The 17,815-nt window shown below is 44.1% G+C and overlaps 1 protein-coding gene across 1 annotated transcript in view; it reads left to right on the forward strand.

Moving 5' to 3' along the window:
• Window positions 1–1,176: 1,176 nt before the first annotated feature.
• ACTR5 (actin related protein 5) overlaps window positions 1,177–17,815 on the forward strand; it is a 148,560-nt gene continuing 131,921 nt past the window's right edge. Inside the window, exon 1 of the mRNA XM_078652150.1 lies at window positions 1,177–1,644. Coding sequence (XP_078508276.1) covers window positions 1,282–1,644 — 363 coding nt within the window. The 5' untranslated portion in view covers window positions 1,177–1,281. The remainder of the gene's footprint in view (window positions 1,645–17,815) is intronic.

Raw genomic sequence — 17,815 nt, forward strand, 5'->3', positions numbered from 1 at the left:
TTGCAAGCATATGCCCGTCATGTTTAGGTATAAGCATGTTTTCCTCTTCCTTCTTTTATTCTTATAATTTATTTTGCATATGTTGTTGAGTTTGTGGATAGGCTTTTTTGTGGTTGTGTGAGTGAACATAAGAACGAGTTAATGTGTAGATAAATGGATGCATGAGTGACAGTGCATGCAGGAGGACTTTTTAGTATCGGAGTGAAAAATACATGCAATGACAGCTGACTCAGTCGGGAGACTACTGATTTTCAGAGCCAAAAATTGGCATTATTTGAGCTATCTCCTACCTAAAAGTACCTCTTTTTAATGTTTGTCAATGGAAAAAATCATTTCCCCTGATTTTTTCCGCTATCTTTCTCTTTCCTGTTTCTAAATGTGGGCATGTATGCTGAAGAGGATCTTTCATTTATAAGCTATGACAATATTTGTCAAGATTGCAAAGTGCTCATTCACATCTAGAAAAAAACAAAAAACATACAAATGCATCACCACAGTTATGTAAAATGTTTGTTACAGTTTGCATGCAAAATAAAGGGGCAGCGTATGGCTATGTAAACTGATCACATTAGACCAGATGTCTTAAAACTGGGGAGTGGGCTCCCCCGGAGAGGAGAAGGGGGGGGGGGGGGGAAGACACCAGGCTCTGGCCAAGAGAAGCATCATGCTTTTTTGTGATAATAATGAGAGGCTGTAAGCCACTTTGTAATGGGCCATGACTAACATGTTTTGTCATTTATATCCTGACTGGGAATGTGTGTAAAAGGGGTAATAGAACTGCAATTTTTAGAAATGTTTATATATATTTTAACATTGCCGTTTTTGACAGAATAATTGAGGGGGGGGGGTTAAGACAGGGGGCGCAACATTAAGAAGTTTGAAGACCACTGCATTAGGCTATAGGGGAAGTGGCCATCGGCTCCACCCTCTAGTTTTGAAACTGCCGGTTTCTAAGAGAGAATAGGAAACAAACAAAACAGAATGACACAAGAATTCTGCATGGCCCAAGCCACAACATCGTGCGTCTCCATACTCCGTGTCCCTTTGGTAAACGATTTGCCTTGTATTGGTTATGTTAGAATATTATCTAACTATTTGAGTCCTGTTTCTTTGTTCATGCCTACGGGTATCCAGCGCTGTCATTCTTAACGCGTGTTCTATAGTCCGTCTTCTCTCCACCTGTATCCAAGGCTGTTGCTAGGATGCTTCGCGCCTAGTGCTGGTGATGTCGAAAAGCTAGTATCGTTTTGCACCCCGTTTGTCTTGTTGTCCCACAGCAAGATGGCGGAGACGTCTTGCAATGTCTTCTCTTTTAAAGATGCACAGGCGGTGCCAGACCCTGTGCTGGAGCCGGATCCCGCCGTGCGGAGTCCGCGACCCGTGCCGCTGGTGCTTGATAATGGTTCATTCCAGGCGCGGGCGGGCTGGGCTTGCTCAGCCGAGCCCCGATTGATCTTCCGAGCGCTGGCTGCTCGCAGCCGCGGCGCTTCCCGCTGCCAGACCCTGATCGGCAACGACATGGCTAGTCTGGAGCCGTATCGATGGCTGCTGCGGACCCCGTTTGAGAGAAACTTGCCGCTCAACCTGGAGCTACAGGAGCTGTTGCTGGACCACGTGTTCCAAAAGCTGGGAGTATGCGGACAGGTGCGCATGTGTGGAGAGATGTTGGAAGAGTCCCTTACTTGGGGAGAGGGGTATGGGATAGAAATCTCGGAGAAATGCACTGCATTAACTCGCTAGGCCAAGTTTCTTAGAGAGTTGCTTGCTGGTTCTCAGTTAAATTATTTGTTTTTTTGTGGATTGGTATACGCGTCGGAGGATTTATTGTTGGAAGAGTGGATGATTGCTTTACGATTGACAGCCACCATATTAGGATTATGGACTCAATGTGGTTGGCCGATTCCGTGTCTAATATTATGCCTTGTAACTTTCACCCTCTTCATTGTAAAGGAGGGAGATGATGTGATATGATGCTCAGCCATTATGATTGTAAATAAAGGTAGCGTAGTCCTTGTAGTTCCTTTATTATTGTAAGATGGTAAGTTAAGAATAAGAAAGGGAAACCCCACCAGGAGCAGCCTCCTGCTGCTCAGCCCTTCATCCAACTGACAGTCTTACGCACTCAACATTCCAACAAGCTCTCACACCAACATTCTAGGCTGAGCAGCAGGAATAAATATAACACATCTCCCTTCTTTAATTAGAAGAACAATATATAGGAATTAAATTGCGGAGAACAAGTCAAATCACAGAAATTAACATCAAATAAAGAAAGATCAGCAATTTAACATCCAACAGACAGTCTTACGCACTCAACATTCCAACAAGCTCTCACACCAACATTCTAGGCTGAGCAGCAGGAATAAATATAACACGTGGTAAGTGAAAAGTCAGAAGACACAACTCCGGCACTGCACTCAGTACTCAGGCACTGCCAATCTCATAACGTTCACATTCCAATCTTCCCCGAGCGTTCTAGAATGCAAACAAACACAAGACCCAACACACCCCCTTCCCTTATACAATGGAAACAAAACAATGGCATAAACTGAATGAAGGTTCCTCAACATGGGGAAAGAAAAGGTAAACATGCAAGGGAAAGAAACCATGTACAATTGGACAAAACACATGCAACATTTTATTTTTCAATTACATAATCATCAAACTTTTTAGGTACAAATTTCTTCCTCATGGAAACAGGCTGAACACCACAACTGCGCGTAGATAGTGCTGACTTTTGGACTCTCCTGTACCCATCTTCTCAAGTACATAACCAGCTTTAGAGCCTGGCACCACAACCATCCTACTCTTGTTCCACACCTCGCCTTTCTCCGTCCTTTACCTCTTGCACCAAAATCAGGGGTGTAAATCTGGAACACCCCTTCCAAACGTGGCGAGGAATCAGAACTCTCATTAAATATACAATCCAAATATGAGCTGGGATACAATCTCTAATTACCACGTTCAACACCCTTCCTATCTTTTCACAATCAATACTCTTCCTTCCCATCAATTCCCTATTTAAACAGGTATTTGTAGACCTACCCCTAACAGAGAAAAGGATGACATTCCTGTACTAATGTGCGGTGTTGTTCTCATGGCCCATAACATGTCCTCAATCACCATCTCACGTCCATTGATTAATGCTAGCTAGAGTTGGTCTTTGATTACTCGATTGGCCCTTTCAATATGCTCATTACTACGGGGATGATACAATGTGGATCTCAAATGCCAGATACCATTTGTCTTAAGAAATCCACTCATTTCCGTGGACACCATTTTGGCACCGTTGTTCGTCTAGGAAAAAATCCATCCCTTATGAAAACCTCTTAGAAAAAAAACCAACAATCACTCTTGGGTTAACACTATTTACGAACTTCAACTCTGTCCACTTAGACATGTAATCAGTTGGCACCAAGGCATATTTAGGCACATTTCATAAACCCCATAAGGTCCAGATACACAAAATGACAACTTGTGCCATGGCACTCCATTTGTGACCATTGTCAGTACGGGGTAAAGCACAGTAACTTGTGACTTTTCACCTAGGATGCACACACTATACTCTCTTATGTAATGCTCCACTGCCTTGTCTACACCCAGGCACCAAAAATGGTCTGTGACTCTGGTCTTCATCGTCCACATACTTACATGTCCTTCCTGGGCAAGTTAAAAAACCTTAGCCCTCATGCTCTCAGGTACCACCAATCATTCAGATCTCAATAAAATTTGGGCAACCATGGATAACTCATTGGCAGACATCCAAATGAGAACCACCCTTTTTTCCACATTACGCTTGCACGGCCAATGACTAGTAACACACCTAATGACGTTTTGTAACACCTGAGCCTTGCTGGCAGCTGCACGCCACTCCTCTACTGACAACACCCAACCAGTTACCTCGTTACCAGAACATACACGTTCTAAATCATCATCTCCATCCAGCTAGCTTGAATCCAGTGGCACAATGATTCGGGGACCCATGTCTGGGCATACTCGGCGCACTTAGGGCGAGAAAGCAAAAGACACACAGATGATGGACGGAATGCTAAGCAAATCAACCAGTCATCTGGGTTAAATCCATTGTTCTTTTGCTAACCATTCCACCCCAGTTTAGACCCAGCCATGTGCAAATCAGTCTTGACCCTGTGCCTCATGGGAACAGTCCTGCGTGAACTGCTAAGCCAGGTCCTCCCTGGTCCGGAAACCAGCATCCTGGGACCGGTTTCGGGTCATCACCCTTCATTAGCCAGGCTAGCTTGAATCCAGTGGCACAGTGAGCCCGGTCTGGGCATACCTGGTGCACTTAGGGCGAGAAAGCAAAAGATGATGGACGGAATGCAGAGCAAATCAACCATTCATCCCCAGTCGAGCTTTGGGTTAAATCCATTGTTCTTTTGCTCACCATGCCACCCCAGTTTAGACCCAGCAAATCAGTCTTCATGGGAACAGTCCAGCCTAAACTGCCAATCCAGGTCCTCCCTCAATGGGAAAAACGCATCCTGGAACCAGTTTCGGGTCATTCCTCCTCATACACAGGCTAGCTTGAATCCAGTGGCACAGTGAGCTAGGGACCCACGTCCGGGCATAGCCGGCGTACTTAGGGCGAGTAAGCAAAAGACACACAGATGATGGACGGAATGCAGAGCAAATCAAACATCAGGGCTCGACAAATCTGAAAAATTGTACTAGTCCTGCAGGTCTAGTAACTGGGAAAATCCCCTCGACCCAACTGCAACCTACTTGACCCTTGTCTCTGAAAACGGAGCAAAAGTGACAAGTTAACAAGATTTAATGGCATCTTTATTGCTCAGTCCCTTTGTGAGCAATAAAAATGCCTTGAAATCTTGTTATCTTGTCACTTTTGCTCCGTTTTCAAAGACAGAGGACAAAAGTTAGTTTGTCTTCTTACTCGCCAGAAAGGGCGAGTAGGACATAAAAATATCTCGTCCTCATCCATTCTCCCTCGCAAATGCGAGTGGGCGAGTGGATTTGTCGAGCCCTGAACATTCACCCCAGTCAAGAGTTCTTGGTTAAATTTATTGTTCTTTTGCTCACCATGCCACTCTAGTTTAGACACAGCATATGGAAATCAGTCTTTACCCTGTGCCTCATGGGAACAATCCAGCCTGAACTGCCAAGCCTGGTCCTCCCTGGACTGGAAACGAGCATCCTTGGACCGGTTTTGAGGCATCACCCAATATCAGCCAGGCTGGCTTGAATCCAATGGCACAGTGAGCCCGGGTCCACGTCTGGGAATACCCGGCGCACTTAGGGCAAGAAAGCAAAAGATAATGGATTGAATACAAAGCAAATCACACATTCACCCCCAGTCAATAGATCTGGGTTAAATCCATCATTCTTTTGCTCACCATGTCACGCTAGTTTAGACTCCAGTGTACTTGGTCCAATTTGTCACAGGATTAGTATCAACTGTGAAATATTTTGTAACCAGTGTAGCTGAAATCTTGTTTTGATCAGTTCTTTGTCATGGGTAGTTAGCAGAGATGACTCGTCTTCACCTGTGTATCCTAGGTGAAGAATGAGCTGTCAGTGGATCCTAGTCTCTTTGATACTGTTTGATCATAACATCATAAATTCTGGATACCGCATCTCTGGAACAGCTCCATTGTCTTATATTTGCTAGTATGGCGAAAGTGTAACAGTGCCATTGCTGATCTAGTCAGCTAGATAGTGCTCACAATTGAAAGAAAGCATGCACACGCATCAGTGTACTCCAATTTATAAACATTTAATCAAACTTCTACTTGGTAGTGTGCTCATGGGTATTACCCTCCTCCCATGGGTGTTGCAAAGTCAAACACCATATGCACGTATAGAAAACGACATGTGTTCCCTTAAGCACTCCTCCAGGTACTGCGAGAAGTCTCCACTCTTAATATTATTGTAGTTTCATTCCATCTCCCTCAATAACCATAACGTTTAATTTTTCATTAATAATTCATTTTATTAATATTTCTGTCCACTGTATGACAGACTTCCAGGTGTGTAACCAATTCATTCCTTAAATTACATTATTAACAATGTGAGCAGCTGCTGAGTTGTCTTTTGGAGCAGCTGCTGAGTTGTCTTTTGGAGCAGCTGCTGAGTTGTCTTCTGGAGCAGCTGCTGAGTTGTCTTTTAAAATCATGACGACTTGTAGAGGGGGGAAAGGTAGGAAATCTGTAACTGGTGGGTCAATAGTGGGTTCGCTGGATCAGTTCTTAATTAGGGCATCGTCTGTACTGGCCCATGAAATTGAACTGACAGAACGGCGTCTATCGCAGGATCCCATTTTTTCTAAACAGTCTTCTTTAGGCAGGCTAGCTCATGCTAGATCACCAGAGCAACCTCCAACTTTAGACATTGTCTCTCCTGCTATTACAGGAAATGACAAACAGCAACTACAGAATTCTGGGGGTCCACTTGACATTTCTTCTTGTCCGGAAGGTACACCAGAAACCCCGCATGTTGTTCCATTAAACAAAGAGCATGCTTGTGTTGCAATTTCCAGAGCACTAACGAGGTCTGCATGTACTTCTACCTCGCAAGTGGTGGCCCAATTGTGTGAACCAGAACCAGCAACTAAGAGAAAGCGAGGAGGAGCCTCTCGGAGGAATAAAAAAGCAACATTTCAAAAATGTACAAAGCCCGGAGAGCCGACAACTGCTGGCACGCCAATTAGTCCTGAACCACGTCAGCCACTCGCTCGAGTGAGCATGACTACTCCAAACTGCGGTGATGCTAGTTCAATTCAGATGGAAATGGACTTTTGGTCTAAATTGGAAATTCTATTTACTAATTCATGCATTCCCCTCTACGACAGACTTAACTCCATAGAGGAAAGACTCTTGCGTTTTGAATCTCTTTTTGCATGCAATCACGCTAAGGACACTATGCAGGTGGAAGGGGATAGTGGGAATCCAGTTATGACAACAAATGTAACATGTAACCTCCCTGTCCCTAGCAATTTACCCTACCCGCCCCCTCCCAATCCCCCTCCCAATCCACCTCTTAATTTACCTCCACCCCTAATTAGTGGGAATGTTGCGGCGAACGCCAAGGTAATATGTGGAAGTGTGTCAAATGATGGGGGTGGAGTCAATGAGAACACAACCCCAGCGAGCTATGTGAGGGGGGTGGCCGGATGCGCGAATCAGAGAGAACAGACAGAATACGTGCCCCGCAAGGAGTGCTGTGACTAATGGTGCACCGAAGACTGCACTACTGTGTATAGATCTTCCACCTGAATCAACACCGTACGTTGTAGTAATAGTAGGGGTTCCTGTGTTAAATCAAGGTAAAGATGAGTCTTTTTTTGTTTTTACTTTTACTTTACTTTACTTTATTCGGTTAAAATTAATAACTATAAAAGCATACAGCATACAAATTTCATTTACAATAAAATATAGTTAGAAAAACATTAATCAATTTTCCCTGAGGACAGACAGTAAGGAGTCAACCCAACAAGGTAGATTTTGCAAGTTAAAAAATAAACAATTACAATTGAGGAAATGAAATGAATATGAGACTATATCTAAACTATATAAAAGGAAGCACATAGGTGACATCAATTAAAATTCATTACATTTGACGACGCCAAAAAAAAGTAACTATGCTTATTGGATGCTTTTAGATCACCTAATCTAAGACATGAAGAAGGTCATAACGATTATAAGTGGGTATCTTGTAACTACTCGTTACGGGGCCCCTCCTGCCTGTCCAGTGGTTTTCCTCTACGCTCCATCTTGTGGGGGGCAAGTACGCGGTTCTGGGATAGAAATCGGACAGTTCTCTTGTTACTATGGGCCCGTCTCCTATTTGTGAGTCCCAACTACGTAGATATGGGATGACCTGGTTATCCCTGAAGTTAACAATTACCAGGTCTCCAGCCATGTCCTTAGGACGGGAACCTAACCATCCCACCCTTCTGACATTTAAAATTCTTCCATCAATATTAGATGGAAGGGGTCTATTCTTAGTTAACCAAAATTGTACTTTATTTTTGAGGTCCTGATGCCCTTCAGTTTTCCCGTTTGTGAGCGCCGGTACTCCCGAGAGGACGCACACATAGGGTGCTGCCTCTGGTGGTAGATTTATACAATTAATTTTCCTACGCATATTACCTTGGTTAGCAACTGACCCCTCAGAGCTCGTGACTACTTTGGACGGCCCTGCTCTAGCGGCAGATCTCAGTTCCTTTGTCGATTTTTTTGGGTACTTCCTTGCTTTTTGAGGCTAGTAATATGGAATCTAGTGACCGATTTTGGGCAGTGTTACTATGTGCAGAAGTTTCGAGCATATTGGAAGCAACTAGACTCTGCAGTTGCTTGCTTAGCTTGATAGTTTCTTCTATCATCATGTGTTTTTCCCCAATTCTCTCTATCCTTTCTATGAGGGGGGATAAAAAGGTTTTAACCAGTTCTTCAAGCTGGGCCAAAAAATTGGATGGTAAAGTGGATACAGAAGTTTCCAGTATTGGCCATGCATTGAGTGGTTCAGGTGTGATGGTGGCATTGACCAAGGGGGGACTTAAAATCAATTTTGGATGTTTTGCTAGACTCCCCCTGTGTTCCACACCTTTACGCTTTCTGTTCTGGGGAGGGACCTGGGAATGCGTGATCGCTTGAGTGTTAGCTTTATCTATTAATGGGAATGGAGTTTCCAGGGGGCTTTTATTTGGTTGGAGTGATTTACTAAACTCGGGGCTTCTATTTCCCATAGGGCATGTTAGGGGACTCAATTGCTCAGTTCCATGTACTGCTGGGAAGTACCTGGTGTTACAAATTCCATTTAATTCCCTCAGTAATAAAGAGTTCGGTGAATCAGTTGGAATCAAAGGGGATCGTTTGCAGGACATAGTTTCTGTAAACAAACTATGTTCTGCTCTCTCAATTGCCGATGTTACCCTAGTTACTTCGTAGTCCAGAGTCCCCTTGAATGAACCCCCCAGAGAGAGTGTTTGTTTGGAGGCCCCTTTAAAAGCCATGGGACAACTAAGTTATAACCAATAATGACATACACGAACCTATATCGGTCCAATGGGTATCTTAATAGCCAATAGGTAGACCGTTTAGAGGAAGCAGAAGTGTTCGTGGATAGTCTCTAGATATGCATACCTTAGTTCATGTCCTTTGTCCCCCAAAACCAAGGGGGGTTGCCCAACCCGACCTCCTCTGGCCTCTGACGGCCACAGACGGCCCGCCCTCTGCCCGGGCTCCGCCCGGCGCCGTCCACGCGCGTCCGCGACGCGGAGGAAGCTGTGTGAGTTTAAGCGCCTCCTGGCGCGCTGGAAGGGAAGTGGGCGGTACAGTCCCCCGAGGCAGGCTGGGGGCTGTGGTTTTCCCCTCTCCGCGGCCGAGCGATGTAATCTGCACGGCGGCGGGGGAACCACAGCGTCAGGCCTCCAGCAGTGAAGTCCGCAGAAAAGGAAGCCCTGTGAGCCTCGGAATCCGCCCCTCGCAGGTGTAGTGCAGCCCCGCTCCTCAGTGGATGCTGTGTGAGTTTAAGCGCCTCCGGCGCGCTGGAAGGGAAGTGGGCGGTACAGTCCCCCGAGGCAGGCTGGGGGCTGTGGTTTTCCCCTCTCCGCGGCCGAGCGATGTAATCTGCACGGCGGCGGGGGAACCACAGCGTCAGGCCTCCAGCAGTGAAGTCCGCAGCAAAGGGAGCCCTGTGAGCCTCGGAATCCGCCCCTCGCAGGTGTAGTGCAGTGAGTCATATATTGATCTTAAAAATAAATGTATATACTGGTTGAACTATAACAGGCCACTCCCCACACAGGCTTTCAGTGAAATCCTTTTTGCCTGCAGAGTAAATTGGGTGGGGCAACGAAAGAAAGATATTGAGGGGGACTGTATCTTGATCAACTTTAGAAATAGGTGGGTGGTTGAGCACATATGTAATTGGTATCCAGTACGGCCAACTACACAAATACAGTCCCTTCCCCTAACCTATTTTTACCCTGCCACTTCAATAATCCCATTCCAAAGAGAGGGGGCCAGCTTTGGGGAAATTGGGATAGTTGGGGCCCAAGAGTCCGGGCAGGCAGTAGATACTTTGATGAAGATATCAATGATATCCCCCTATCAATCGCATTTCCTGTAAGCAACAGATTCAGTGTTCTGGATCAGGTAGATTGACAGTTTAGAAGCAGTCACCATCCAGACCCACTTGACAACAAGCCGGGACTGCTAGAAACTGGTGAGGGAATTGAGGCCCATGATCAGATATTGTCCCCAAATAGTCCCCAGGGGTGTGAGAAATCTCCGAAGGGAGCTATTGATGATAGTAGGGAGTCCACCGGGGGGGGGGGGGGGGGGGGGGGGGGATAGCGTTGACGATGGTGTACCCTTTGGTACTTTACCATTGATAACACAGGATGGTGAGGCGATGGTCCTACCATTGCTAGCAGTTAGGGAGGGCACTGGTATAGAATTGGCGGTGGCAGAGCACAATTATGCCGGACTGTATCCTGATGGACTACCAACCCAGGTTGATAGGTGCACTGAGGGACACCGGAATATTCGACTGCTGGAAGCTAATGCTAATATTAGAATTTTGTCCTGGAATTTGGCTGGGATTAAGAATAAATGATCTTGTCCAGACTGGGGATCCTTTGTAGACAACTGTGATGTTTGCCTGTTCCAGGAGACGTGGGTCCGGGAGGAATACCAGAGAGTAGGCTTTGCTCCTTTCAATATATTGGCCACTATGAAGGGTAGGGGGAGAACCTCTGGTGGCCTAAGTATTTTGGTGGGTACCCACCTTGGTGTTAAAGCCGAGCAGATTCCAGCTAAATCGGATGATGTACAATGTGTCCTCTTAACACTTCCCTCAAATATACAAATAGCCCTACTTAATGTTTACTCAAGACCTGTACAAAATGGGCAAGAATCCAGAACCATTGAAGATCTGAGACAGTTTATACCAATACTTGATCCAGCAGTTGTCCTGATAGTAGGGGGCGATTTTAATTGTCAGTTTGAGCCCCTAAACAATCTAATCCTAGATGGCCCTGCTGATGAGGACCAGTACTGGCATATACCCAACCCGCAGATTCCACCTGTGAAAGCTTCTACGCCGCTGGTCTTACAACTAAATTCCCTCACCCTGGCATCTTCACTGAGGGCATGTAATGGGAGGACTAAATCTGATAGACCAGGCCAGCCCATGTTCAATAGAGAAGTGCAGAACTCGCTGCTGAATTACATCTTGGTCGAAACCAGAGCCCGGGACAGGGGTTCTTTATTTTTAGATTCATCAGAGACAAGACAGTGACCATAATGCCCTAGTAATGACCCTCAAACCAGGGAGTTTGGGTCTGTGTAACCCTTTACCAGCACCCAAACCAGCATAAAATGTATTGTCCCAATTGAATAACAGGCGGAGAGTGAGGTGGTGCCATATCCAGAATTCCCCAACTAAACTGGCCAATACATACCAACAGGTCCTACCATACTTAATTGAAATAGGTGAGGCAGGTGGAATGGACATACAAATAGGGATTGAGGACAGGCCCCTAAAAATCCACAAATAGTTGACTTCAAAATTGCTTGATGTGTTCTATCCAGTAGGAAAGCAAAGGCCAAAAATTGATTCTGCCCACCCTTGGTATAATGCTAACTGTCGTGAGGCTAAACTAGAACTGCTAACTGCAGTGAAGGCAAAGGGCAGGCTAGCAATTAAGCAGCATAGGACTAGGTATAAGCGGATTATTAATCTATAAAGGAAAAATTGGGAAGCCGAGAAGTGGTAAGATTTTTGGATTGCCCTGCATGAAAAAGACTTTGGGCAATAGTCAGCTTTGGGGGTTAGGGGGGGGGACGGACCTGCCCTAGAACCCAATATAGCCCCAGCAGTCTGGGAAACACACTTTGGGGCATTGTATGCTCATCAGGGCAAAGAGGGTACCTCCTCTCCTTCGCCGAACCCCTTCCATGAGTACCGATTGGAAGGGGTTTGGGAGAGCACCTTAGGTGAAGTAGAATCCGCCATTGATAAACTACAACCTAATAAAGCGCCAGGTTTAGATAAGCTACCCGGGGACCTTTTCCGGATGGAACCGAAAATCTGGGGTCCGTATCTGTGTGCCCTGTTTAATGCTATCCTAAAGGGTATGGATCCACCGGATACTTGGCGTGGGGCCGAGATAGTCCCCATACACAAAAAGGGTGGCCCTCTCCTACCGTCCAATTATAGGGTTATTAGCCTAATAGACACCACTCAAAAACTTATGGGACGGGTCATTTTAGATAGAATTCAGGGCTGGATAGAAGAGATGGAGATCCTGAGTCAGGCAGGCTTCAGGTCGAGTAGATCAACTATCGACCAGATATTTAGACTTCAGGTTCTATACTGGAAGACGGTGAGTGTAGAGGGTGGCAGCCTCTACCTCATCTTCGTCGACCTGAAGTCTGCCTTCGACCTAGTTCCTAGAGAAAAACTGTGGAAAGTATTGTGTGACCTTGGGATCCCACCGTACCTTTTGGATGTGTTAGTGAGGTTGCACAGGGCGACTTACTCCCCAAGTTAGGTGCGGGAAACATGGGGAATTGTCAGCGCGTTTTCCGGTGAAGCAGGGGGTTCGCCAGGGGTGTGTCCTGGCCCCCACCCTATTCTGCCTTTACATCAATGGGCTTATTGACTATCTACTTGGTGTTAAAGACAGTGATGCTCCAAGGTTAGTCTCGGGGAGGGTACCTGCGTTGATGTTCGCAGAAGACACCTTGTTGTTGTCCAAAACATCAATGGGCATTCAATGCATTCTGGATGGCTTTGCTGACTTTTGCATCTTGAGAGGCTTGGAGATCAACCTATCTAAAACTAAACTCATGATCTTCAACCCCCCCAGGACCACTCGCCCGAACCCATTGTTAGACGGCACACCCCTGGAGAGGGTGAAGACTTTCGAGTATTTGGGCATCACTTTATCTGAACAGCTGGAGTGGGATACCCAATTGACCAGGGCAAGCCTAAAGTTAACCCAAACAGCGGGCGGGATCATGAAAATTTACAGACTGGCCACGTTTGAGCCAGCTGCCCTATTATTGAAATCTATGAAGGACAGGCTAGGGGGGGCCTCCCTCTGTGGGGCTGAACTGTGGGGACATTGTAGGCCCTCTAACCTTATGAAAGTAGAGCATTCTTTCGTGAGGAATTTGGTGGGACTTCCGCCTAGCACCCCTTTAGTTCCCCTCTGCATGGATTTAGGGCTATTACCCATTGATGAAGAGACTGCTCTAAGACCCCTCATGTACTGGCGAAGGCTATGGGTAACACCAGAGCTGTCTCCTTATAGAGACAAACTCAGAGAGGTTTTGCCCACCCTGATCAGTAAGAACCTCCCTTGGCTTAACCACATAAGGGCTCTTAGTACCAGAATAGAGAGGCAGGAACTTTGGGAAGCACCGGATATAGCGTGCTCATTAACAACTAGGGTAGAACTGGCGCGACATTATAGGTATCATAACTTGTCAATCCTCCAAGTAAGTTCTACTGCTGGTCGCTTGACAACAGAGTTTCCACAGGTGAAAGCGGAATATAAAAAAAGTTTTTAGATTTGATCTATCCTCCCCTGGCCAGGAAATTATACATGCAATTTAGATTGGGGACTTTCCCTCTTATGTTGTTCACCAGTAAATTGGACAATGAAAAGATTCAGGAATGCCCGGCGTGCAAACATAAGACAGAGTCTGAAATTCATGTGTTTTTCCTATGCCCTGCTTATCATGTATCCCGCAAACGATGGGTAATTCCAATTTGTAGAAATCTAGGATTTAGACACTGTTTTCAAGCCCGTAGGATTTTAAAGTATGATACCCATCCCCCTATTGTTTTTGCTGCCTCGCGCTTTCTGAATGGGATGTGGCATAAGCGAAGGAGTTTCCTAAAATAATCATCTGTGGAGCTGTATCTTTGCCTGTCTGTTTAAAGAAATTTATGGAGGCATTTTATAATGTGGTTATTTGTACCACTTATTAACTTAGTTCTTAATATCGATAACTTTCAAGGAATTTTGAAGCTGTTTTTATCTAGGAATGGCTGAAATACATTTTTAAATTGGAAAAAATGTAGAATACATGATTGTATTGTATTATTTTATGCTATTTATTAACTTGCTTGTTATTTTGTATGATTGTATTAATGTACCTTTATGGCACGAGGTGGCCGAAATAAAGTTATTGAATGGAATTATTAACAAAAGGCTTTACAATCCCGTGCTCCCCCAAGCCCTAATTCATTTCAGGCCTGGGAGGCCTTTCATCAGGGAGAAAGTGTACTAAAATCAGAATAAAACAATAACACAATTAACCATCTTATATGTGGTACATTTCAGCAATAATTTCCAATCGTATGGTTAGATTAGCACATAACGAATTAAATAATAAAAATCTGCGCTTTATATCAAAAGCATATGCTTATCTCTTGCACTTCAGTATTAATATTAATCAATTTAAATCAATCCAACACAAATCAATGTGTATTTAAATCAAGTGTTTTCCCACAACCTAAGGAATGTGTCCATGAAGGTTGATTAATATCTAAAAAGCCATATGAATATAAGCTCATTTGCATATTGGTAACTGCTTAATAATCGATAAAGAAGCATTCTTAAAACTCAGTACTCATTAAGCATAGTGTAGCACCCCAGTCACCCCTTCATAAATACCAGACTAACCAAGAGATGTACACCTAATATCAATCCCAGTGGAAAATTGCGATTCTCCTATTACCATGACCAGAGAATCTGGATTTGATTAAAGACATGGAGGCTAACATTAATGCATTATTCCTTTAATGCACCTTCAAGCAGCCATTTTAAAGTTAATACATCACAATGCACAGCTCTAGAATACTAATAGGTTACAATGGCGACCAGGCTAGATAGATCTGCCTCTTTTAAATGCAGTGAAAGGCAGAGTTCAAGTATTATGAAAAAGATGAGCTTCTTCTTTTGGAACGGATGAAATCCAAAGGAACAAAAGGTACGATCCCGAGACTTGCTTGGAGGGAAGATGAGGAAATCTTAGAACTCCAGGTGAGATTGTGCATCTTGTGGAGGAACCACTTAAGTTGAATTATCTGAAAAAGGATAAATTATTAAAAATTGCATTAATAAGCCATATGAAAAGGGAGAAAATGAAGGGTATTAAGTAACTGGGATGTTTCCTCATTATGCATCCCTTTTTTTCTTTTTTAATTCTAATTTTCAAACAAATGCAATAAAGTAAATTACAAAAAATTAATAACATGCTAATATGAGGGACCACTCCCAGGAGGGGAGGGTTGGGATAATGTTAGCCTCCATGTCTTTAATGAAATCCGAGTTCTCTGGTCATGGTAATAGGAGCATCACAATTTCATTACAAGACCGGAGGCTACCATTATGCACATTGGTATTCTATTAAAACTACATCAGACATATGTTCTACAGGTTTGCAGTAATGTTTTACAAAGGTATAGGAATTGGACCAGTCGGCCGCCCTTAAGAATATCATCTAACTTACCTCCTTTGCAAAAAGATTGGCTAGCCATAGCGCCTCTTAAAGAATGAGCTTGAAATCTTTGGAGATCGTGTTACATCCAGTCTTCAATGAAAAGCGGAGAGAAGGCTAGTGTATATTAAAGGTTCTTTATTGAAGATCCTTCACAGCAAACACAAAGCACGTCAGCTATAAACAGGAGTCAGTCAGCAACTGCTAAGAGATAGAACCTCCAGTCTAGAACTCAATAAACATTCTAGGCATTAGAGACAAATGGAGAGGAAAGAAGGCTTAACACTACAAACCATAGATACCACACATCTCCCTTCCCCAAAACAAAAACAGAAAGAAAAAAATTAACGATAAAAGTCCTTAAGATAAGCAGGAGCACAGGTGTTGCGAGTACTCCGCCTGGGAACAGGTGGAAGATTCATTTGAGCAGGAATGACTTTTGGAACAGAAGCAGAACAATCAGGCATGACATTTGATGCAGAGGCAGAATAATCAGGTACTTCGTTAAAGACACATACTTCATCAGTGACATCAGGAGGCGAACATAGGTCCGACCGTAAGGAAGCAGGACCAGGACGTTCCAAAACATCAGCTTCAGAAGTAAGAGAACAATCACCCTGAGATGAAGACGTGGAGGGCTGCAAATCTGGAGATAAGCAGACCGAAGAGTTGCTGTCCTTCAAGCTCCTGTAATCCTTGAAGACAGGAGGATTGACCACCACTACATTTCTTTTGCTCCACCATTTCCCATTAGAAAGTAGCACGGCATTCTTAGAAACTCCGATAATTTTTGATGCAGGATAAAACTTAGAAGTCTGACTACTGTTTTTCATAGGTCTTTTGACTTTGACAGAGTCACCCACCTTGAAAGGAACAATTATGGTTTTAAATTTATCATCATAGGTAACTTTCATTTTGTTTTGCATAGAAACAACTTTATCACGAACTTGATCAACATTGGGTAACTTACCATCAACTTTTGTTTTGTCAAGGACCCAGAGGGGACTAAGTTTGGAAGAACCAAAACGTTTCTTTAACAAAACAAAAGGGTTAACACCAGTTGTGGAATGAGGCGTATTATGATAACTCCACAACCTTTCTTTGACTGCTTTTGCAACATCCAAATTCTGCATGCAAGCCAATTGGATGGTGTCCTTTAACATCTTGTTGACCCTTTCAACCATACCGTTCCCTTGAGGGCTGTACAGAGCAACAGTCAAATGTTTGATGTCAAGATTAGATAGAAATTTCTGAGTGACATGGGACTTGAATTGGACACCATTGTCAGAAACTAGATATTTGGGAATCCCTTCCCTATGAAAAAGGTCATCCAAAAAATCAATAACACCGACAGTGGAGGGATCAGACATGAACCTGCACTCAACCCACTTGGAAAAATAATCCACAAGGACTAAGGCATATCTTAATTGAGGCTTCAAATTATACATGGGACCAATAAAGTCAATACCTAGTTTCTCCCAGGGGCCTTGAGGATAAGGAACCGGATTAAGAGGAGTATTCCGTAGTTTGAGAGATTTGTCAGCTTCAAAACAACAAGAACATCTACCAACAAAATTTTCCACATCGACATCTAAATTTGGCCACCAGTAGTATAGTCTTAATCTTTTCTTAGTGCCAGTGATCCCTAAATGACCAAGATGAGCTAAGTTCAACAATTTCACTTTGAGTTTGTTAGGAGGAATTAGCAAGGAACCTCTCATCAAAAAGTCATCTTCTACAGTAAGTTCATCTTTGACTTTAGAAAACAGCCGCAACCCAGGATCAAGATTCCTTTCATCGGGCCAGCCTTTGAATATATGAGCCTTGACCATGTCTTGGACCTTGTCCAATTTAACACAATCCAACCACTCATCCTTACTGATAATACTCTCCGAAAACAACAAACCATCAACTAATCCCACAACACACTCAGAGTCCTCACCAAGGGAAAAAGAACCTTCAGAATCTCTAAGGGGACACCTAGAAAGGAAGTCAGCGCGAGTATTTTTACCTCCAGGGATATGTGTAATAGAAAAGTTAAATTCATACATCCTTGAAAGTAATCTAACTAAGCGAGGACTGAGACTATTGTGATCTTTGTTTGACAAAAGGAAAACCAAAGGTTTATGGTCAGTTACCAAAATAAATCTTCGACCCCAAAGATAAGTTTGGAAATGCTTGGTAGCCCAAAGACAAGCCAGAGCCTCCCTCTCAATGGTGCTATATCTGCGTTCTGCAGGGGAAAGGGACCTGGAAGCAAAACCAACAGTTTGTTCCACACCATCAATTAATTGAGACAAAACAGCCCCTAAACCGATGCC

The sequence above is a fragment of the Lissotriton helveticus genome, chromosome 7, assembly GCF_964261635.1.
Source record: "Lissotriton helveticus chromosome 7, aLisHel1.1, whole genome shotgun sequence".
NCBI lineage: Eukaryota > Metazoa > Chordata > Amphibia > Caudata > Salamandridae > Lissotriton > Lissotriton helveticus.